A 22,080-nucleotide genomic window follows, 5' to 3' on the forward strand; every position below is an offset into this window, starting at 1 on the left:
AAACTTTTTCCAAACAAGAACTTAGATATAATATACGATCGTACAAATGTTGCTTATGTCTATCTGTTTATGTATTTCTCCTAAACAAAAGTCTCTATAGTCCTATGTGCGAGAGCCAACTCAAAAGCAGTTCTTTTAATATAATCTGACGCTTGCCATAAATCTGCATCCATGTGCATGAATGGGTGGGGAACTCCAGGATATCTTTTGAATACAACTTCATTACCATGTTGGATTAACTTGACTCCATATGCTTCACCTTCATCCCTCATTGGATCACATCCTGCCGTAAAAATAACCGTTTTGGGAAGATTAGAAAAGTTTGGAGCTGTAATTATACTCTTGAACCACCCAATATCTTTCAATTGGGACAACCTAGTAGCCTCATCCGCTGACAAAGACATCCACTTCAAATCGTCAAACCACTTTAATCTGGACCAGTTTAAAGTTGGAGCAAATTGGCATTCTGAATTTGAAGGGTAAGGAGAATCTTCGGCCCTTTGATAAGACAGGATATCGTCAACCTGAGGTGTTCCCGCAATACATGCGACAAGATGTAAGCCAATATCTCTACATAGATGTGAAATTGCAAGACAGATATTACCACCCGCAGAGACTCCCCCAATTGATATACTAGTCTCCTTAAAGCCAAGCTCATCTGCATTATTGTACACATATTTGACAGCCTCGAAACAGTCTTTTAGACCCGTGGGAAATGGGTGCTCGGGCACTAACCTATAATCAACATCGACCACAGCGATCTGTGCCAATTCAACATAGTGTTTAATAATATGGCTCTCCGTATCCAAATCCCCAAGGCCCCAGCCTCCACCATGAAAATCAATGTGGACGGGCAATTTCACATTGTCCTTCACTCCGTTTGGTGTATAGACTCTAAGTCTAACATTATATCCATCAGAGGATTTGAAATGAATATCTTTTACATCTTTGATATCTGGTGATGGCCCTGTCCCGTAAGAATAAATCTTGGAATAGTTCTTTCTTAATAGAGGTAAATCAATTGGTTTATTTGGTGTATTCGCAACATGTTCATTATATAACTTGATAAAATCAGGATCCATTTTGTCAATCATCGATGGATGAATTGGGTTAATAGCTTCATGCCCTTTCGTCATTTGAGTCTTGTCAATTGCCAGCCGGAGTATCGATTTTAGTAAATTTCACTCTTTAAATGTACCGAGACTGCATTTTTAATGAATCCCCGGAGACTTTTTTGGGCGGAGCTTTTTCGAAAATTGCGACAAGACATTCGGAAATCAAGATAAGATAAGAATTATAACCGACATAAGGAAGATAAAAAAAAATTCTTCCGAAGAATATAACGTGAGAGGATATAAAGCTGAATTTGCAATAGATCGTAAATTGTTTATAATAGAACTGAATTGAGTGATACAATAATGACAGTAAAAAAGGAATTGAAGTTCGTCATCAGTGGGGCTGGTTTAATAGGATTACTTGTTGCGCATTCATTGAAGTCCAGAAACATTGACTTTGTAATTTTTGATCGAGATGAAAACGAAAGAGCCAGGGTAGCATCTGGCTGGGCGATAACGCTACATTGGGCATTAGAAACATTTGAACAATTATTACCGAAACACTTGTTGGATCAGATCTATGATGCTGAAGTCAGACCTAATTTTCATAAGGTAGATACTGGTAATTTCAAGTATATAAATGCATCCTCAGGAGAAACAATCATCTCTATTCCCCCCTCTCGAAGGCTTAGAATAAGGAGAGAGCAGCTTAGACAAATCCTTTTGCAAGATATTGATGTTAAGTGGAATTGCAAGATGGTGAATCTTGACACTTCTATCGAAAATAAAATAGTTGTGACATGCTCCAATGGTGAATTTTTTAAAGGCGACGTGTTATTAGGATGCGATGGCTCGAATTCGATCACTCGAAGGTTAGTTTGTCCAGACACCGGCAGTTTGTACCACCTTCCAGTAAGGTTTTGTGGTTCTAAAATTAAATTGTCTGGTGAAGAAGTCGAGAAAATTTCAGAGAAGTTTGATCCCTTACTTTTTCAAGGTACAATTCCTTCCAATGAGACCTTTTTTTGGTTTTCGATGCTCGAAACACCTGAATACACTAAGAAAAACGATTCGTATTATGCGCAAGTTAATTTGTCCTGGAAGTCCTCAGACGATGATGAGGAGCCATTTAAATCTAATCACGCAAAGGCTATCGCTATGATAAAGCATGCAGAGGGCTTAAATGATGATTTATATTGGTTGGTTATGCGGGCTGCACAAAATAAAGATTCGATTCAAGAGATAAAGTTATGTGATTGGCCCTTGGTCGAGTGGGATTCCAAGAACGATAAGGTGATACTTCTAGGTGACTCTGCCCATGCGATGACAATGTATAGAGGTGAGGCCGCAAACCATGGTATAACTGATGTGAGTAATTTTATGCTGCAGTTAGATGAGTATCTTTCTTGTTCAAAGTCATGGAGGGAAGTCGTCGCAACATATAGCCTGGAGATTAAAGCTAGAGCAGCTCCTGCTGTATTATTATCAAGAAAGGCTTGCTTGGATGCTCATGATATGACCCAAATTAATTCTTCTTCAGAGTCTCCTCTACTAGCAATTAGAAAGAGACTTTAGGTTACTTATGTAATATACTTAATACGAACGCTCCCTCGCTTCATCTCCTTCCCCCAAAAATTATATGTAGGATTTAAGTAAACTGTAGGTAGAAATTAACTTGACAGCTCTGATTGTAAAAATTGATATTACCATGAAATTGGTCAAAGCTAGATGCAAAAGATTTCAAAAAAGAGAGCTTGCGATAGATGTCACTTTGGAAAAAGGCTGTGCAAGGGAGGATTACCTTGTTGGAGTTGCAAAAAACTGAACACAGAGTGTACTTTTAAGCGTCCAATTAATAAAAATGGAAGACCAAGAACTAGAGTTGGTAAAAAGGAGATTGAATCTTCCCAGAAACAGAAGTATAGTCATAATGGCTGTGTCAATTGCAAGCTAAGAAAAAAGAAATGCGATGAAAACTGGCCCATTTGTGGAAGTTGTCATAGGCAGAATGTAACTTGTTCAGGGGATATATCAGAAGGTAATAACAACCTTCGAGAGGTGGCCGAAAATCGTACTTCACTCCATAATTCACTTGAATTACCGTTGGATATATCAGAAAATTGCCACAGCTCTAAAGAGAAACGTATTCTGGATGAATTACTCTTTGTTTCAGATGCTTTAATTGAAAATAGCTATTCTCGAAAAAGGGATGTTGGAAAAATTTGTACCGAAATGGATTCGTTTTTTCGTTCAGAAGCTCTTTTACCATTTAATGGAAGAGAAAAATTCCTTCTTAACTCTTTGGTTGGTTACGAATCAAAAGATGTGACTGGAGCATCTGAAAAGTTTGAAGAACTCAATAAATTAAGAAGCAAAACCAATGAGATTCAACAAAGTAGTGACTCAGGAATCCCTGTTGGGAAGTCTTCAGGCAAGAGTAAGGCATTTGAATTCAAAAGAAATGATTTATTAACTATTGTACAGCTAGCGAGCTGTGAGGTTCCAAAGAAAGAGATGGACCTATTGATGTACTTCATATCAGACGTTTCATGTCTTCTTTTCGTAGATAAAACGTCAACAAAGTTTTTGAGTACAATTATTCCATTGTGTATTCAAGATGAGCAAGTTCGCTATCCTGTCATTAGCATCTCTGCATCGCATAGAGCCAATACGATAGAAACGGTTCCCCAATATCACAGGGATGCCGCATTATATAGAGCGAAGTCCCAAGGACAGCTAACAAAAGCAGGAATGGTTGGGATTAATATGGAGAAGCTTCTTTTAAGTGTCCTTTTAATCGCTGTTCAAGAAGTCCTAGAGGGGACTTCTCTTCTCTGGAGCATTGCTTTAGAAAGGGCTGCTGAGATAATTCATCAAGAAGGTGGCTTGAAAGAAGTCTGCGAAGCTTCTCCAATCGCAGTCCAGCTATTTTGCTACTTGGATTTGATATCATCTCTTAGCACATGCTCAACCCCATATTTGGAACGAACTTCTTCACTGGAGCGACCGTTTCTGTATGATGAAGTTGACGAAACTTATATCGAAGACATTTTGAATTGTAAATTTGGATTTAAATTTGGTATCGGTGGTCAGCTTTTCAAAATTATTGGCAATATTTCAACATTGGCTAGTTTAAGATTCTCAAGACACAAGAGTAAAATTTATGAGGAACAGTTCAATTCACTCGCAACTATCATAGAATTGAAATTGCAAGAATGGTCGCCTCCTATTGGAGATATAATAGATAGATATCAAATCAATGGTTCAGAGGACAATGGAAAATTGCAACTTTCCTCATATACGGTGGCCTTACAATGGTCATCATTCTTGAGATTATATCAAGTGCAATATGGTTATAATAGAAAAGATCCTAGAGTAGAGGCTTGTCTCAGCATAATTTTACGCTCTGTAAAAGTAATTGATGTTTTTTCAGACCTAGAAACTAGTCTCATGTTTCCGTTAGTAATGGCAGGATCCGTTGCTTATAATGATGACGATAGGTCGTATGTATTACTGAGAATTAGGTCAATAAGAGAGAGGTTAAAATTTAACTATATTCAAGAGTTTGAAAAATTATTAACTACTATATGGAGTAAAGACAACGAGGAAGGTGATATGGTCAATTGGGCATCAATCAGATTTTTTCGTTTTCTGGGTTTGGTGATGTTCTAGAAACGGAAGCTAAGCGGCCAAATGTCAGGATTTTTTATAGTTAGAAGTAAAAAGTAATGGAGCTCTTTGTAGACTCTTTCCAAGATTCGGCATTTTTACTTATAGCAGATAAATTTTTAATCATATTTAGGTATACAGGCTACTTTCTAATGAAGGAAAGTTTCTATTTTTGAGTTATCGTTTGCTATTGTTACTCTATTTTAAATTTGCGTGTGGACTTATTTTTAGCAAAAATTTGAAAAATGACGAGCACTAAACGTTGTTTTTAATTCACCCTCTTCTTCGAGTCAATTACTGGCTTGCCTCTCATTTTCAAAGGTACTTTAAAAATGATTTCTTTATACTCTGCTCTTCAGGTCATCTTAGGTGTATCTATAATGATATCCCATTGGCGATACTTATGAGGTGAAGGAATTAGACACAGTAAGTGAACATTGAAGTTTGTAAAAAAAAAAAAAAAGAATGTAAGCCAATTCAACTTCGCCCATCAAGTAATAGCACCCGATTGAACACTGAAATTTTGTGGGATACAAACCAAAACCTTCAGATTGATATTGGATGCTAAAATTATACTCCATCTTTTGGCTCAGATCAAGTTCATATATTTTTAGCAACAAAAAGACACAAGCTTAATGTTGATAAGAAGCTATAAATGCAATCATATTAGACCTCGTTTGCCTGCTTTCACCTGAAAGAATAGTTAGCTTTTTTGTCGTGAAAGTCTGTAAAATAAAGAGACACCTATAAAATTAGAAAAGATAAAATGAAACACTTGCTTAGTTTGCCGCTTATCTCTGTCATCGGAATCGTCAGTGCAAACACGATAAAATTAACCACAAAATCGGATAATACATCATATAACGGAAAAAGTTTAACAGAAATAAGGAAAGAGCCACTCTCTTACAACGTCGCAATATCAGACGACTATGGCAATTCAGATTTCGACTTCAAATCCAATGGTTACATTGGTATGCAAGATTCGGTTGAGCAAGGAGAGGAAGTGTACTTAGGTACCGATACAAACGGGGATCTTACTTTCACTAAAGGAGGGCTGAAGATTAAAGATGTTGATGGATTGCTCCAAATCGGTCTTTCGAAAGATTTTTATGCCTGTGAAGATAATGTTTTGCTGACCTCAAAATATGGGAAACTGAATTGTGTTCCAGTCAATATTAGAATTGTTGAGGATTCTTCTCCCTCGCCATCTTCATCATCACCTTCATCACTCCCACCTTGTCCACTGAGTTGGGACCCCAACGGAGGGGTAGGACCAGAATGCGCACCGATACCTTCTTCGTCTCCTTCTCCATCTTCGTCCGTACCTTTATCGTACACTCCTTGTCCGCTGGATTGGTATACCAATGGAGGAATAGGACCAGAATGTGCTCCAATACCTTCTTCTTCTTTTTCCTCGGGGTATCAGAACACAACGATTGTCACAACAAAAACCATTACAGATTTTGTCACATACTGCCCAGATTCTACGACTATTACAGTAACAACATGTTCAAGCGACATCTGCAACCCTGACACTATCACTGTTCCTGCGCCAACTACTTTGACAGTTACTGGTCCTTGTGTCGTACCTATTACTTATCAGCAACCACAGCCTGCAGTTTCTAGTGGTGAATCAAAGACCTCTGAGCCAGTACCTGAGTCCCCAGATTTATCAAGCTCATCACCAGTTGGTCAATCTTCCTCTGCGGTAGTTTCAATTGTCGAAAATGCTGGAGAGAAGAATTTTATTCAAAGCTCAATAAGTCCAATTTTGGCTGCAATAGCTATTGGATGCAGCTTTTTACTTTAACTGAATAATTTCAAACACCTAAAAAGATTTTTTCTTTCTCTATGCCTTGCTCGATGGTTTTTTTTTTTTTCTACACCATATGGATGGTGACCGTTAGTATTACTTTGTTTAAAAAGAAAGCCCATTTATATATATGAAACAATCCTTAAATTGTTACAAAATATATTGTCTAGACAGTATTCGTCTACGGGACTTACTGTTCCACGCTCTTACCAAATACTGATTGAATCAATTTATTATCATCCAGTCTGCCTCTTTATGACTATATTATAAAAAGAATAGACTTAGAATAAGTATGATGGGGCTGGAAGCTCTTTTCTTGCTATATTCAAAATGCGCGAATCTATATAACCTGTTCCTGAATACTACTCCAAATAGTTCAAAAAATCTTGAAATTTTTGTGATGATCTTGCATATTAATCAAGTTTCTCATCACTCTCCTTTTAATCGAAGTTCTTCTATTAAATGTCTGTGATCTTACATAATTAAGTTTTTCGGTACAATGGATACACTATTGAAGTCTTTCATAGATTGGTCACATAGAAATAATGTTTTCATTAATGATAAGATTGATTTTCGAGCTGATGAGAGGAAAGGTATGTTTGCTGTAGTGAAAGAGCGAATGTTAGAAAATGAAAATTTGATCAAGTTACCTAAAGAACTCGCAATAGGGCCTGATATGATAAAATCGTTGTTTCCGGACGTGAAATTGACCACTGAATCTAACAGCAACAACGAGATGATGGTTTTACTCATTTCCAAACTTAAATTTGATACTACAAGAATTGGACAGTTCTTCAAGCCATATTTGGATATACTACCTAAAGCGCCATCGCTGCCTTTATTTTGGGAGCCCACTATACGAAATCAACTCAAATCGACTGATGCAGAACTGAAATTGGAAGCTATTTTATCCAAACTTTTAAGTGAATGGTATAATTTGATGACTTTTCTTTTAAAAGCCTATCCACATTTGGTCAGTAAGATGACCTTAAGTTCTGAATTGAAATATTATGAGCATTTACTTGAAGATACATACCAATCTAGTGAGCTTTATGAACATTTCATACAAGAAGGTAGTTCCTGGACCAGCTTTCGTTCTTACGTTTGGTCCTATAGTATTTTGACTTCTAGAGGATTTCCCTACTTTTTAGTTACTTCGTCTATGTCTGAAAAGGATTTGAAGACGCCAGTTTTGTTACCGGTAATAGACTTATTGAATCACAGGAACAATTTCAAAATAAAATACCTCAGTGTCAATGAGACTCGTGAAGAAAATGTAATCTTCAAACTTGATGAAAATGTAGCTGAAAACCAAGAGCTATTTAACAACTACGGTGATAAGCCTAACGTTGATCTTTTACTTAACTATGGCTTTGCTGTAGAAGGAAATGAGTACGATGAGACTACGATTACTTTCAAAATTGATGAAGGAAAGATTTTAGAGGCAATAGACTTTGGAATTGAATTCTATGAACGTAAACAAAAGATAGATGATCCTAAATTATTGAAAAATGGAATAAATTTCTATCTTGATTGGAACACTCCTTTTCCACTCAAACTAGTAGACTTTTTTGCATTTTTAGTACAGATGAAATTTGAGAAAGAAACTGGAATGACTTTAAGAATGAAACTAGAAGGATTGACAGAAATAAGAAAGATATTAGTCATGAAAGTTGAGACATTTAAAGAAAATGAATTAGATGTCCCCAATGAAGTTGATGAAGTGTTTAAGTATATAAAGATTTACAAGAAAGGGCAAAGATTAATATTCCAAAAATCATTAGACTCTTTACAAAGCTATGAGAAAAAATTGTTGAAACAACAAAAAGCTAAAATGATCTCCTTCAAAACGATTTTGAAAAATGACGAAATTTTTATGAAATATCTCTCTACATCTCTAAATGTCTACTCCTATGAGGATATTTTAGGGAAGAAGATCCTTGACGTTGTAATTCTTTTATGGATATTAAGGCTTTATAATTTAAAAGAATACCCAAAGGATAAATTCCTAAATGACAAGGCTTTCAAGAGCCAGATTGATGTCGTTATTTCGCAGTTTCAAAATGTAAAGAGAACTATTGATATTACTCAAGAAGACCTCCTCGAACAAGAGTCCTTCCTTTCGTTGTATTTTTCTCTTTTGCCCAATAAATTCTCTGATATTTATGGAAGAGGGGATTGGAAGATAGAGGATTTTGTTGTTGCAAGCACAGTTGCTGATAGAATTATCTACTTACGTCCGATTAACCAAGAAGCCTTTATTGTACCTACAATTAAGCTCTCCTGAGTTGTTCCTGAATATTGAATTTATTTTCTCTCTTGATAAAGAGGGTGGCCCCTATTAAGTTCATCCGCATTGATATCACAAACTACTTTATCTGGGCACTCGAAAAAGATCGAATGAGCTATGTGAATAGCTGGATATTTATTTCTCGTCTTCTATGAACAGGTTGACAATACACTGTTTAGCAAGTCTTTCGGAGGTAAAATTCGATTAAACTAAAAGAAGCGTAAGAGCAATGTACACATAATAAATCCGAATTTTTCAGATAGACAGCAAGGTTGTAGCAGTCTGTTATGATTCAGTGTTTATAAGCATCCCGACTAAGATCATTCCGTTCATTTGATACTCTGCAAAAAAATATTGGTAAAAATCAGTCCACGAAGCAAAAGTCAAATACATGATTCAAAAAGAGATAGAAAATAATTTATGTGATTCGAAATCCTAAAAGTATTAAAACAAATGATGTGAATCTTAAAATTTCAGCCTTATTTAGTTATGGTACATCTGGGTGTATCTGGGCCCAATTACACATCTGCATGCCGAGTTTACATGCACGAAAGACAACTACCGGGCCTGGGCTATCTCGCTCTCTAGTTAGTCTCGACTTTTGCTCTAGAGTAGTTCGCTTAAGTCAGGTTTATAATTGCATCCTTATGGGTTCGCTTTCAACATTAGTCTTGCTTTTCTAGTAAAAAGGCATGATTTTCACTAGTATGTTACTCTTCAAGTTGTACGTGTTGGCGTCTTCCATTTCTCGAATTTGTAGAGTAAAGAAGTTATTTGCACGTCTGTAAAAAAGAAGTTTCCATGACAGTTGGAAAGTTTACTCTTCGCATGCACTCTGTTTTCAATTGTCTAGTGTGTTGCCTTTTGCATTCATTGTGGCGTGGACTTATTTTTTTTTTTTTGATATATAACATTAAGTAAGATGACAGTTGAATGTGAACGATATGTTTGGTTTCTGGGAACCGGCTTAGGCTCAGCCTGTGAAAATGAAGAAGGATCAAATAGATTTGATGTGCAGTAAAATACAAATAAAATGTACATATTTAACGGATACTTCCATGATACATGACTTGAGTTGAAAATCTACTTCGAAAAATTCGTATTGGAACTACTTGATAAAAACGACAATTTAGTTATGAAGATTTCGACCGTTTAATCGCCAACAGATATCGTGGATTCAGTTATACAACTAAAGGGATGCGAGAATTACGTGATATATGGTATCGTCCAGAAAATGCTTCGAGTTGTGTAGTACCTTAAAATTTAATGGTTGTCAAAATCTTCAAATAAAGAGTCAGTTTAAGAAAAAATGTCGAATAGTGTTTACAAAGGGAATTTCTAGTTCTACTATTTAGACATATTGAAAGCACTGTCAAGAGAATGGGAGGCGTAAACTTTAAAAACAATCGGAAATAATAAAAAGGAATCATGCGGAGGGGCATTGATGAAGATAATGTTCTCTTTGCAAAGGGTGGAGAAATATACATTAATGACTCTTTGATAAATGAAAAGGATAATTGATCAAATAAGAGGCAGAAACAAGGTATTTAAAAGAATTACTTCCACTTTTCATGTTTTATACTATTTTTATCTTGAAGTCCTGCGTTATAAGCCTGCTCACAAGCTTATCAGAAGACTCACCATACAGAAGACAGCTCGGGCAATTAGACATATTAGGATATTTCCACAAAATAAACAATTCACTAAGCTCAATACTCAGTATCATTATTAAACGATCACAAGCAAGCCTCAACCATCTATATGAGAATACCAAGGAACTGATAAAATACCTATAATAATAAAATGAAAAACTTTCAAGAATCAAGTTGAATGGTCTCGGTCCTTTTGTGCTATTTAGCCTATTCTGAGTATTTTGAAACAGAAAACAAGACTGGAAAAGAACTTAATTGATGACTTTAGAGTTCAGATTAACTAGGGTTACATCTTAGGCCATGATAATAGTTTGAAGATTGACGGCGGAGAATCATATAAAAAAATATTCTTATAGAGTAATAAATTATGTTTTAAATTACACATAGCATTAAATTGTGAAGTTTGTCTATTGACTTAAAGTATAGAGAAACGAGGCCAATGGCTCATATTTGAAGATCGCAATGCTTTATGCAAGGTCGAATTAAAAACATGCAGATAACATCACAAAAATTTTGCAGCATGAATTACTTTTAGTTTAAGATGCAAACTTGCATATAACTTTGTACGTCATACAAGGTAGAACTCAGCACAAATATTTCTATACTTATGCATTCTAGCTGAGAATATTGATCAGTTTCAAGAAAAAAGTTACCTTTAATAATATACTTAACGTAGGGCATAAAATATTATTTGATTTTGTTTATTTCTTGCTCTATCTTGAGGTCGTTAATAGGGTATAAAAGCCAGACTTAAAGGTGAATAGTATCTTTCTTCAAATTTTTATTATTTTTAAAATTTAATACATCTATAAACTCCACCTTACAGGATAGTCCCGAAACATAGCTAAAATATATACTCTTAAAGACTAAATATTATGCTATTCGTCTCATAGCAAGATTTTTTAACAAGAAATTTGATCAAAAAAAAAAAGAACTATAACTCAAAGCACTCTTCGTAATAATTTATTTCATGATCACTATGAGATTCTAATCTATATTGATTGACAGCACTTCTTATATTATCACTAAAGACAGATGGACCACAGCAGATGAAATAGGTTGATCTTCGAATTTGATTCATTTTAATTAGCTTGCGTAAGCATGGCCTGGTGGCCACAGGTAAACAGGAAATTTTAAAGGAACTGTTTTCAACCAATCCAAACTCAGACATGTTGATGTTGTAATGATCTGAGTCATCACTAGATAAAGCGTCAGAGCTTTGAAGGCAGCAATCCGAGCTAGATGATATTGGTAAATCATTATGTTTTTCGTTATGACAATGTGGTAAATAGTATTTACTTTTATTGGTAATTATTATCTCTATCTTGAACTGTTGCTTTTCATTTGTAAGCCCAAAGTACTCAGTCAAGTGTCTTATCTCTTTCTTGAACCATGATAAAACGTCAATATTATGAACGATCCAAAATAGACGAATTTTTTGATAGTCATTCTCGGAAATATTTTTTAGGAGTTTCAATAAATAGGGATATATGCTACTAATCCCCAACCCTGCTGCGACGAAGACGTAATCTCTTGAACTATCAATTTTCAGATCTGCTAAAATTGGTTTCAACCCATATTTTCCTTCCATTATAATAGGGATATTTAATCTTTTTTCTTTCTTCATAGATTCTCTCAAAAGGTGGTGGTATACAGATTTAGTGATGCCTCTTTTAACTTTGATTATACAACACAATTTATTGGAATCGTTGGGATCTGGATAAACCGAAAAGGGATGCGATTGCCAACCTCGTGCGAAAAAGTTGGGTTTTAAAAAATACAAGAAAGTATAATCACCCGGTTGATGTTGCAACGCTACTTTCTTTGCTGGAATTGAGAGCTTTATTAATGATGAATCAAAGTATTCTACTTCAGCTCTTTTAATCAACTTTCCTGAAAAAAAAATCTTGACCAACCTGATCAACTTGTCCCAACTATAAATAGCTATTATTGAATAGCACCAACTTAACCACCCTAAGGTATAAATATGGTAATATATTGATACGATAAAGGCAATGGAAAAGAAATGGTGTAAAAATAGAAACACGTCATATAATACCATACGGAGCCATTTTATACTGAATAATAGTATTAAAGATATAGATACCATACTGGATATTCCCCATTTCCAGTAAGCATCAATAGCCCACGTAGAATAATCTCCTTCTTTTATAGTATAAGCAGTCCATACGCAAGAATGAATAAATGCCAAAAGTGTCATAGCTAGTGCAATGGTTTTGTGAAACGTTATAAAAGTCTTTCTAGACCATTGCACAAAATTATTCAACGGATTGTTTCTGATTCCCATTAAGTACATCGAAGGGAGTAAAGAAATTGACATGATGCATGTACGGTAAGAAATAAAGTCCAACAAATAGTAAAACTTCGAATCACCCATGTAGGCGTTCGGTATCATCATATGATAGTCAACTATTGAAAAGATAATGACAAGTATCCAAAAACATGTGATCGCCAAAAATTCAATTCTGGTTGGAATCATCATGGGAAATATATCAGCAAAATAGTAGGGAGAGTTATAATTTTTCAGTGCTGAGAGTGAAGCCTGGATAAGTATACTTTTCATGTTGTTCACTTGTTTCTCAGACAAGAGAAATAGAACACTGTGACGATTACTCCATATTACCGAAATCATCATAATAAATATCCAGTAAAAATTCAACGCCCAGCCAAACCATTGGGTTTTATTAACTTGATCTCTCACATTTTTGAAACTGTTTCGATAAAATTGAAAGTCAGTTTCATTTAATTTAAGTGGAACTGTAACCAAATCCACTGTATCTTTTGAATTGTTAGCCAGTCTCAATAAAGAAGACGTATTTTTATGATAGATATAAAAGTCTTTCAATGAAATTTTAATCTCTTGTTTAGATTTTTTGTAGCATCTCTTACTTGCATGCAACAATGCATGATCTCTTTGGCCAACATTACTAGATTCCTGGAATATACAATTAGAAATGGATTCTAACCAGACTTCATTCCCACATCGACAAGTATACAGCTTTGCGTTATTCCCAGTCGAGTTGCAACCCCAATTGAACTGCTTCATATAATATATACATGAGGTTGCCACAATACTATCCACTATCACAAGTCCCAGTATCAAAGATGTAAGTGCACAAGAACATAATAATAATGGGTATAATTTCATGATACTTAAATTTTTCTTCCTTCGATATTTTTTCAGTTACTTAAGCCCAAGCTGTCATTAGGGTTGCATGTCTCTCTCAAAAGTAGGACTTCCCATCATATATTAAGTTCATTTTATGTTAAAGATTTGCTTTCTGGTGTGTGTCAATCAGTTTTGTATCAGGAAATTTTAAATGCTCTTCAGGTATCACGATTAAGCGGATTGACCAACGAAATGGTAGCGTGATAACTTGGCCGAGAAATTTGCGAATGTTCTTGGCACAGCCAGATTTAAGGCAGTAATTTCTTCTTGATGTTGCAGGGAGATTTTTAATCATTTGACTCAAAATGATGGGTGATATGCCTAGCTCAGAAGAAAATGCCACCGATAGAACCAACTCTATGCGGCTGACTTTCACCAATGACTTTGAAAACGTCCCGGTATTGTTCAACGGGTTTTTTGCTAGAACAAAAAGTCAGGCTTTCGGCATTTTTTGTCTAATATTTTTCACAGCATTTTTATTCAGAACCTTCATATTTATTTATATCTACGTCGAAGAAGGTGCTTGGAAAATTGCAACAAAGCTTCAAAACCCTAAACCCAAGGAGACAGTTCAATTTGGATTCGATGACGAAAAAGACCCAGAAGTGCTTTGCCCTAACTTTGCGGGACCAATATACTACAAACGATCCGATGATGCTTTATCGCTATCCTCCTCTTCGCCTAATAGTCACATTCTCAATAATAAGCAAAAGGTACTTTGGTTACTGCTTTTTTATACTAGTTGGAAAGAGTTTGAGAGAGACTTTCTAAGAATCATATTGTCATTCATAATTGCAACACTAGCATATTCTTTGATGTTAGTAGTGATGACATATGTGACATGTTACTTTTTTGCTACTGTTTTAGGCTTGACATGCGGTGAGGTTTGGTTAAAAAGATTGGGTAGGTTATTATACTCCAATGGACACATGACAGCTAATAGTGAGGAACTTTTATCAGAACCAAAAGTATTATGTTAATGTCACTTCATTGACTGTATTTATATGTTATGTCAAATCTCAGATATATTAGGGCTCTTAAGGTGGATGTCTTCAAGAAACATAGTTGCACGTATTTTGCAAAAGATTCAAATTTTTTCTTTTCAAAACTACAAACAAATGATTCGACTGAGCTCATATTCCGAGGCTATACGTTCATATCAAGATGAGAGTGAATGTTTGAAAATGCTTTTGCAAAATGTTTCATCAAAACTTCTTATCAACTTGGAATGCTTTACATATTCTGTGGGGCAATAGTATGTTGTATTGAGCTTCAGGGCCTTTTCATAAGCCTAGTGAAGCTTAATTTTTATTGTTTATTTTGTTTTTAAATGAGAAAGGGTATTGCTAGTCTCAGTTAGACTTCGTTGGGTTTAAATTCCTAAACATACTTCTCTTTGCAATCATTTTTCATTACTTGTTTCTCTTACGTTAATCTGAGAATTATCACTTAAAATTCATCTTGGCTCTTAGTGCAGCGTTATTTTTAGTTCACTCCATGCTCATTTTTTGTCTCTCGTGAATTGTGCACTGATTGTGTATGAGAGCTTTCTTGGCTTGTGAGTGACTAATGATGTATCTCTTCTGGTATGATAGTATATGCTGATAGTATCGATGTTCGTTGAAGAGCTAGAACCATCCCTTTTACTAATGAAAAGGGGGACTGATATTACTTTAGTAGAATGTCAGTATTGAGCGGATACTTGATCGGGTACAATACCCCCGACATCATGTCAATAACATGACCCTGAACAGAATTTTGATTTCAGCACCCAGAGTTGCAAATCCTAAAACTATGTGCCCACCTAATTCATCTATATTTAGTGCAAACCGTAGAACTTTATTAAAGCGGAATTAACCGTAATTTAAGCGGAATTAACAGTGCTATATATAATGCCTTAGTATAAAGTTGGAAAAGATAATATCATAATATACTATAGATTGCCTACGATGAATGAGGACACTACAGTACCTGTTTTAATTGTTGGAGGAAGTTTGGTTGGGCTTTCTGCTGCTATGTTTTTGCTGGATTTAAATATCCCTGTTATAGTTGTAGAAAAGCATGATGGGTCTATGAAACATCCCAGGGCGATAGGATATACACTAAGGACTATGGAATATTTTAGGCTATTAAAGATAGTAAATAAAATTCCACAAACGCCTGATTCTTTCAGGCTCGGAAGGGCCAAAGTTGAAAGTCTTGCAGGTAAGTGGCAGGAAGTATCATACTGGTCGTCGAATCAGGAAGAAGAAAGATCCAGGTACTCTCCATGTAATGGAGCCACTATCGCTCAAGATAATCTTGAACCTATGCTTAGAAGTAGAGCTATGGAGCTTGGCGCTGATATCCGACAAAATACAGAATTTTTGAGCTACGATGAGTATGACGAATGCATTGTCGTGAAAATGAAAGATAGATTGACAGGGAAATATTATCAAATCAAAACTAAATATTTAATTGCAGCAGATGGCAATCGGACTGTATTCAGAGACCTTCTAGATGTAAAATCTAAAGGTTGTGGATTTATAAAAAGAACTAAAAGCGTACTTTTTAAGTGTTCTCAAGCAGACGCCCTATTAAAAGACAATGTCTTTCAATTTGAAATCAAGCAGGAAAATTTTCAAGGCTTTTTAACGACTTATAATGATGGTAGGTGGGTTTTATTCTTGGATGACAAAGAGTATACAACTGAAATGCTTAAAGAATGTATCGAGAATGCAATCGGAATAAGTGGCTTAGAATTCGAAATTATCACAACCGGGAGCTGGGACTTGTCTGCCACCGTATGTGATTATTTCAGTAAAGGCAACATTTTCCTAGCTGGAGACGCAGCTCATACTCTACCTCCTAACAGAGGTGGATTTGGTGCTAATACTGGTATAAGCGATGTATACAATCTTGCGTGGAAATTGAAATGTGTTCTCAATGGACAGTCTTCCTCGAAATTACTAGACTCTTACAATTCTGAGCGCCAACCTATTGCATGGCTCAGACATCAGCAAATATTTGCGAGACCAGATTATGCTAAGTACAATTCAGAAATTGCTAAAAATGAACCTGTTTTAGACGATATCGCGTTGGAATTGGGGGAATTGGTACAATCAAATGCAGTTATAGGAGACTTGGGTGACTCTCCTCTTGCTATACATCCTAAGGACTGGGCTGGTCGCCCTGGCATTCGAGCTCCGCATACCTGGGTAATAAAAGATGGAAAGGAGGTATCAACTATCGATTTGTTCTACAGGGATTTTAAGCTTCTTTCACAGAATATTATATGGAGTCAAGCCGTGACATTTGTGAACGAAAAACTTCGGCTTGATATTGATTTCATTGATGTGTCTACTCTTAAATTCTTAGGGAATGTTACTTTTGAAGACCTTTTCTCCATTCGCAAACCGGGGGCTATTTTGATTAGGCCTGATGGCGTCGTTGCCTGGAAGACGGAAGAAATGCAAGAAAATATAGAAGAGACACTTCTCGAGGTAATGAGGAAAATATTGTATTTTGAGTCCCAGTAGCACAGCTTTGAAAATAAATATAAAATATAAGGATATGGAAAGAAAGAAGGATAGCTTAAAGTGTCACCAAAATCTTTTTGCTGTCTATATTTAAGAGGACTATGAAACAGGGAGCCTTAGATTACTTAATATGTGCGTATATTTCGGGAAATAGATTAGTTGAGTAAATATTCGATGCATTTCAAAAATCAATAGTGCTGCCACGTTACCCTTTTGAATTTAGGAAAACCTAATACCAATATACGAATTATTCTGAGCAACAATCAGTATTATTTTCGCTTCTTCCCCACCAATCGTTACCGCAATAAACGGTGTATCCCTTCCTTATAAATCCGGGGATCATAGTAGATCGTTTGTTTTTCAGCTGGGATAGTAGTATCTACTCAAATTGAAACACAGAGCGTTTGCTTGTACCTGAAAGATGAATAATAAGAATAAACTCATCTTATGTTGCACATCGTACTTTAAATCAGCTTGCAAGGGCTTATTTTAACTATGTAGTACTCTAGTGAAATACGAGCTTCATGACAACTTGGTTTTCTAATATTTTTCATATATACTCGTGGTATATACTTTTGTATTCTAATTGTCCTTGTGTGTATAGATTTTATCAAATGTGCAGCTCCTGGAAATCGCTTGGTGTCAAGGATGTTGTCAATCAATATAATTTAGGACCACAATGGCAGACTTATATATTCTTGCAAGATGACGATGTAGCTTATGAAATTAATAGAAGATTAATTGAGCAAAACAATGGCTGCATCAGCTTCTGTTATAAACTGGATACAGATATAAAGAAGACCTAAGAGTCGAATCATATTGTTTCTATCCATAAAATTGCAAAATGAGTTGGTTAGTAAGGAACTAAAGTCTTAGTTTGTGCTTTTAATCAGTCTTACCAAACAATGCTCACCCACATTTTCTCCTGTGATGCAAGGATGTACCAAAGAATTGAGCTCTCAATGGGAATATTGATTTGGCCATAATATGGGTAGCCGTGGGCCAGAAGTACAAAACATCAAGTTATGGTTGAAGGAGAACTCTTTATTTTCCTATGGAGGGTTTCTTCATTTTTCCTTTAAACTTCTCGATACCATTCCTCACAAATAAAATCATTTTTATCACAATCTTTTAAATAAGGTGAAACAGAGTTTGTGAACTTTTTATTTATCGCCGGAATTTTTTTAAAGCTTATACTTCGAGATTTTATTTTTTCACAATCAGCTACATACTCTCGATTACCGTGTTCCACTCCTAGGACATCATGAAAATACATGCTAAGGATATCCTCTAATGCTTCAAAATCTATTCATTTACATTCTTCACTGCATGGATAAATCGATGGCCAAAAAACTATCATTGAAACATGAATATCCAACTTAGAGACAGCAGATTTTTTAACTAATAGACATGAAACACTTTTAGCTTGAAGGAAAAAGGACGATAATTTTGTTTCTGATTGGCCAGGTTGAATTTTCAGCTGTAAGAATAATTAATAAGATGATTGTGATGGAAAAAATATGTTGAGGATTGTATATATGCAATATCAGAAAGAAGATAAAAATGCATTACAAATCATTAGGATTCCTCGAGTCTATCTCAGGCTATACGGGGGAGGGTGTAGCTGATGAGGAGTTAAGGAAAAGTATCAACAATACCCGAATAGCATCCTTTACCGATGATATAATCGCCTTCCTGAGCCCAATTTTCGATCCTGTCTTGAAGTTTATTTGCATCAACAGTTTTTTAGTCTTTGGTTACCACGGTGACGACAATGTTGATTGATATAGCTTCTGATTTGAACGCAGTTCCTCAAGTGTCTTGGATAGCGACAACTTATTTGTTATCTTGCATGGCTTCTCAGTCACTACTGGGAAACTATCAAATAAAGTCTACGTATTTTCTCTTCGTTATGCTTTGCTCTTGGCTGTCTAGTATATACGCTGGGCTCGCGGTTACAGTTAATTAGAAATTTTGAAGATATAATTTCCTTACAAAAAATGGTTCATTCGATGATACGACTAAGTTTATTTTATGGCATTGGAACTGCTTTAGGATTAGCCATTGGTGAGTTATATCAGATTGCTTTAGCTGCAGAAGCGTAGTTTTTTGTGCCGATTCCATTTGCATTATACCTGGGATTTTTATTTTGACGTAACTCGAAGTTTAAACAAGGCTGGAACAAAGAAACAAGCACAATGAATCAAAAAACAAAAGGAATTGACTTTTTCGGATCAAGTATTTTAGTACTGGCATTTGCTTGAGTAGCGCGCTGTTCTGAAACTGATTTTCTCTTTACCTGTGCTTGACTTTTCTCGGGTTAGATATTGCTGCAAATATTTTTTACGTGCGTTTACTGAACAGAGCCTCACTTTTCTTTTTATAGTTTTCAGGTTCTACAATTGCCAATCCTATTCTTCTATGGCTGTGAAAGATTCATTTCCTTATTTGATTACGCTATATGAAAATACGCTCTTCATTCATACGTCTAGTGTGAACTTTTCTTGACCAAACATTTTGGCTCCAACTTCAGAATTAATAGCAATGGTTTGACTTGCATACTCTCTCATTTTACTCTCGTAGACGCCTATCTTGTCAATCACTGCATCGATATCATTCTTTCCATGGATAAAAGCATCTAAGATATGACTAGCATCTTCCAATGCTAAATTGGCTCCAGAACCGCTAGCAGGAGACATAAGATGAATAGCATCGCCTAGTAACACAATCTGAGATGGCTGCCATCTTAAATTCCTTAATTTTTGAGGATCTACGCTTGAAACCTTCATTAAACCAGTATCATTTCGTACTTGGTGCTCGAGTACCGAACGGAGGTCTGGCATCCACCTTCCGGTTAATTTTAGTAATGCTTCCCCAAACAGAGAATTTGATTGATTGAATCCCTCCCCAAAAGCAGAGTCAAATGTTTTCACCTTGCTGAGAAAAACCCAGTATAGGTAATCATCAGTACTACAATGATGTTTGATTAAATTCAACTTATTGAAATAGACTGGTTCAGAAAATAGAACTAACTTGGTGCCATCACCTTGGACTTCAGTTGAAATAGACATTTTCTGATTCAATTTAGGATTTAGTGCGGCTTGGAAAGAAGAGTAGAACATTGTCTTCCCATATATAGCTCTAATTCCTGTATCAATCTTCTCTATTGGCAAATACTGAGCAGCAACTTTCGACTTACCACCATCTGCACCGATTAGAAAATTAGCTGTAACGGAAGAGTTATCTTTAAAAAAACACTGTATTTGCCCATCAGGCAATCTAGTATAGTTAAGAAACTCTTTACCGAAAGTAATTTCATCGGAAGAGATACCATTCATCAAAACAACGTTTCGAAATATTTCTCGATCAACTTTCAATGACTTTTCTTTTTCAAGTTCAGAATTAACTTTATCTGGTCGAACTAACTTTCCTTCTTCTTCGTTTCCTTCAATAGCGCTTATCTTCCAAAACCCTATATCATCCAACTGAGCCGAAGTATCCAAGAGTAAATTCCATGAAGACTGATTTAGAAGCCTCCTTAATGCTTGTCTCCCATTGGAAGAGATTCTGAGGCGATAACCTTGCTGTCGTTCTTTCAAATTAGAATCACGCTCAAAAATATGGAACGCTATACCATTTGATTTTAAGCCTTGAGCCAACGCCAATCCCCCAATTCCACCTCCTATAATAATAACTTTCATCAAGTCCGATAGAGTTAAAGTTGAGGTGAATTACCTTTCTGATTCTTATATATATAGCTGGAGGAGGACATAATACGGATTTAAGTTTGCAAAAGCGGAGATTAAACTTTTGAGCCGTATCTTCATACCTCTTAGAGATTGAGAAGTCTTACGTATTATAGAAATAAAATGGCCAAACTTTAAGATCCGCTAGTATTCAAATTAATATACAACCACCATCTAAAACTCTATATCTTATATAACAGCCTAGCTCATTCGTATTCACCTCCAAAGTGACTCAAAGATTTCCCACTAGATGAGGAGTCGCATATTCAATAGTCTTTAAAATAGCGGAAACATTCTCTGGAGGCGTCAGTGGCCCATTAAAATCTCGATCCGCCAATTTTATATGATCGATGAAAACTCCTTATCTTTTCCAAATCTCTTCGTCACTGAGCGGGGCTTGGCTGAAAGAAGAAACAAGCCCAGGACAAATGGCTAACACTGTAAAGCTACTGCATATTTTGCCGCAATGAGATTTAAAGCTGCCTTGGACAAAGAATAGGGGATATGAAATGGAATTTCAGTTTTCAACACAAGACTCATTGCAGCAAGACCTGAGCTTATTAAAGCAATTTTTTTAGTCTCACCCTTTTCTAGAAAAGGCAAAAAAAAGTTTATTAAGTGGATTTGATCAAGCACGTTTCTATTGATATTCTCGTTTACGTCGCTGCTGAAAGTCGCAAAGTCTTCATTAACTTCCACTGGACTTTGAGTAGACACGGGGAGATAAGCAGCATTTGCAATAAGTACATCCAAACTATTTGTCTTGGTGGAAGTAAATTTGAAAGCTTTGTTTATATCTTCTTGATTCGAAATGTCAGCTTTGACAATAATTAAATTTGACCGCTTTAGACCTTCTAATAAGGAAGTGTCCGATGTTTCACGTACAATCGCGAAGACAAGATTTGAGCCACTTGAAGATAAATTATTAACAAGTGCAAATCCAATTGCTCTCGCTTAATGAGTATTGCTTTTACCAAAAAGACCCTTCTTGTCTTCCAGCAACTAATATGGAAATTCTCTAATTAGACTGTATGAAGCTATTGATGAGCTATCTCAACTTGGTCTGCAACATTAAAAAAAAAGTGCAGCAACTCTCATAGAAGAAAGACTTTGACAGAGCCGATTTATGGGTCTTACTGAGCAGATA

At 35.7% G+C, this 22,080-nt stretch overlaps 11 protein-coding genes across 11 annotated transcripts; 8 read left to right on the forward strand and 3 right to left on the reverse strand.

Moving 5' to 3' along the window:
* Window positions 1-80: 80 nt before the first annotated feature.
* PRCAT00001399001 (alpha/beta hydrolase) lies at window positions 81-1,136 on the reverse strand (the record flags this gene model as incomplete). Its single annotated transcript, XM_062951184.1, has 1 exon — window positions 81-1,136. The coding sequence occupies one exon, from the start codon at window positions 1,134-1,136 to the stop codon at window positions 81-83; it is 1,056 nt and encodes a 351-aa protein (XP_062808212.1).
* Window positions 1,137-1,418: 282 nt separating this feature from the next.
* Window positions 1,419-2,630, forward strand: PRCAT00001400001 (uncharacterized protein; the record flags this gene model as incomplete). Its single annotated transcript, XM_062951185.1, has 1 exon — window positions 1,419-2,630. The coding sequence occupies one exon, from the start codon at window positions 1,419-1,421 to the stop codon at window positions 2,628-2,630; it is 1,212 nt and encodes a 403-aa protein (XP_062808213.1).
* Window positions 2,631-2,783: 153 nt separating this feature from the next.
* On the forward strand, window positions 2,784-4,727 carry PRCAT00001401001 (uncharacterized protein; the record flags this gene model as incomplete). Its single annotated transcript, XM_062951186.1, has 1 exon — window positions 2,784-4,727. The coding sequence occupies one exon, from the start codon at window positions 2,784-2,786 to the stop codon at window positions 4,725-4,727; it is 1,944 nt and encodes a 647-aa protein (XP_062808214.1).
* A 763-nt stretch (window positions 4,728-5,490) lies between these two features.
* PRCAT00001402001 (uncharacterized protein) lies at window positions 5,491-6,534 on the forward strand (the record flags this gene model as incomplete). The annotated part of the gene is made up of 1 exon (XM_062951187.1): window positions 5,491-6,534. The coding sequence occupies one exon, from the start codon at window positions 5,491-5,493 to the stop codon at window positions 6,532-6,534; it is 1,044 nt and encodes a 347-aa protein (XP_062808215.1).
* A 502-nt stretch (window positions 6,535-7,036) lies between these two features.
* On the forward strand, window positions 7,037-8,824 carry PRCAT00001403001 (uncharacterized protein; the record flags this gene model as incomplete). The annotated part of the gene is made up of 1 exon (XM_062951189.1): window positions 7,037-8,824. One exon carries the CDS (start codon window positions 7,037-7,039, stop codon window positions 8,822-8,824), a length of 1,788 nt encoding a protein of 595 aa, XP_062808216.1.
* A 2,589-nt stretch (window positions 8,825-11,413) lies between these two features.
* Window positions 11,414-13,648, reverse strand: PRCAT00001404001 (ferric reductase family protein; the record flags this gene model as incomplete). Its single annotated transcript, XM_062951190.1, has 1 exon — window positions 11,414-13,648. The coding sequence occupies one exon, from the start codon at window positions 13,646-13,648 to the stop codon at window positions 11,414-11,416; it is 2,235 nt and encodes a 744-aa protein (XP_062808217.1).
* A 326-nt stretch (window positions 13,649-13,974) lies between these two features.
* PRCAT00001405001 (copper transporter family protein) lies at window positions 13,975-14,649 on the forward strand (the record flags this gene model as incomplete). The annotated part of the gene is made up of 1 exon (XM_062951191.1): window positions 13,975-14,649. The coding sequence occupies one exon, from the start codon at window positions 13,975-13,977 to the stop codon at window positions 14,647-14,649; it is 675 nt and encodes a 224-aa protein (XP_062808218.1).
* A 969-nt stretch (window positions 14,650-15,618) lies between these two features.
* Window positions 15,619-17,187, forward strand: PRCAT00001406001 (uncharacterized protein; the record flags this gene model as incomplete). Its single annotated transcript, XM_062951192.1, has 1 exon — window positions 15,619-17,187. One exon carries the CDS (start codon window positions 15,619-15,621, stop codon window positions 17,185-17,187), a length of 1,569 nt encoding a protein of 522 aa, XP_062808219.1.
* A 614-nt stretch (window positions 17,188-17,801) lies between these two features.
* Window positions 17,802-17,993, forward strand: PRCAT00001407001 (uncharacterized protein; the record flags this gene model as incomplete). Its single annotated transcript, XM_062951193.1, has 1 exon — window positions 17,802-17,993. One exon carries the CDS (start codon window positions 17,802-17,804, stop codon window positions 17,991-17,993), a length of 192 nt encoding a protein of 63 aa, XP_062808220.1.
* Window positions 17,994-18,750: 757 nt separating this feature from the next.
* Window positions 18,751-18,972, forward strand: PRCAT00001408001 (uncharacterized protein; the record flags this gene model as incomplete). Its single annotated transcript, XM_062951194.1, has 1 exon — window positions 18,751-18,972. One exon carries the CDS (start codon window positions 18,751-18,753, stop codon window positions 18,970-18,972), a length of 222 nt encoding a protein of 73 aa, XP_062808221.1.
* Window positions 18,973-19,667: 695 nt separating this feature from the next.
* Window positions 19,668-20,888, reverse strand: PRCAT00001409001 (FAD-dependent oxidoreductase; the record flags this gene model as incomplete). The annotated part of the gene is made up of 1 exon (XM_062951195.1): window positions 19,668-20,888. The coding sequence occupies one exon, from the start codon at window positions 20,886-20,888 to the stop codon at window positions 19,668-19,670; it is 1,221 nt and encodes a 406-aa protein (XP_062808222.1).
* Between the last annotated feature and the right edge of the window lie 1,192 nt (window positions 20,889-22,080).

Source organism: Priceomyces carsonii (assembly GCF_900007245.1).
Source record: "Priceomyces carsonii strain CBS4050 genome assembly, scaffold: Debaryomyces_carsonii_scaffold_1, whole genome shotgun sequence".
Classification (NCBI taxonomy): domain Eukaryota; kingdom Fungi; phylum Ascomycota; class Pichiomycetes; order Serinales; family Debaryomycetaceae; genus Priceomyces; species Priceomyces carsonii.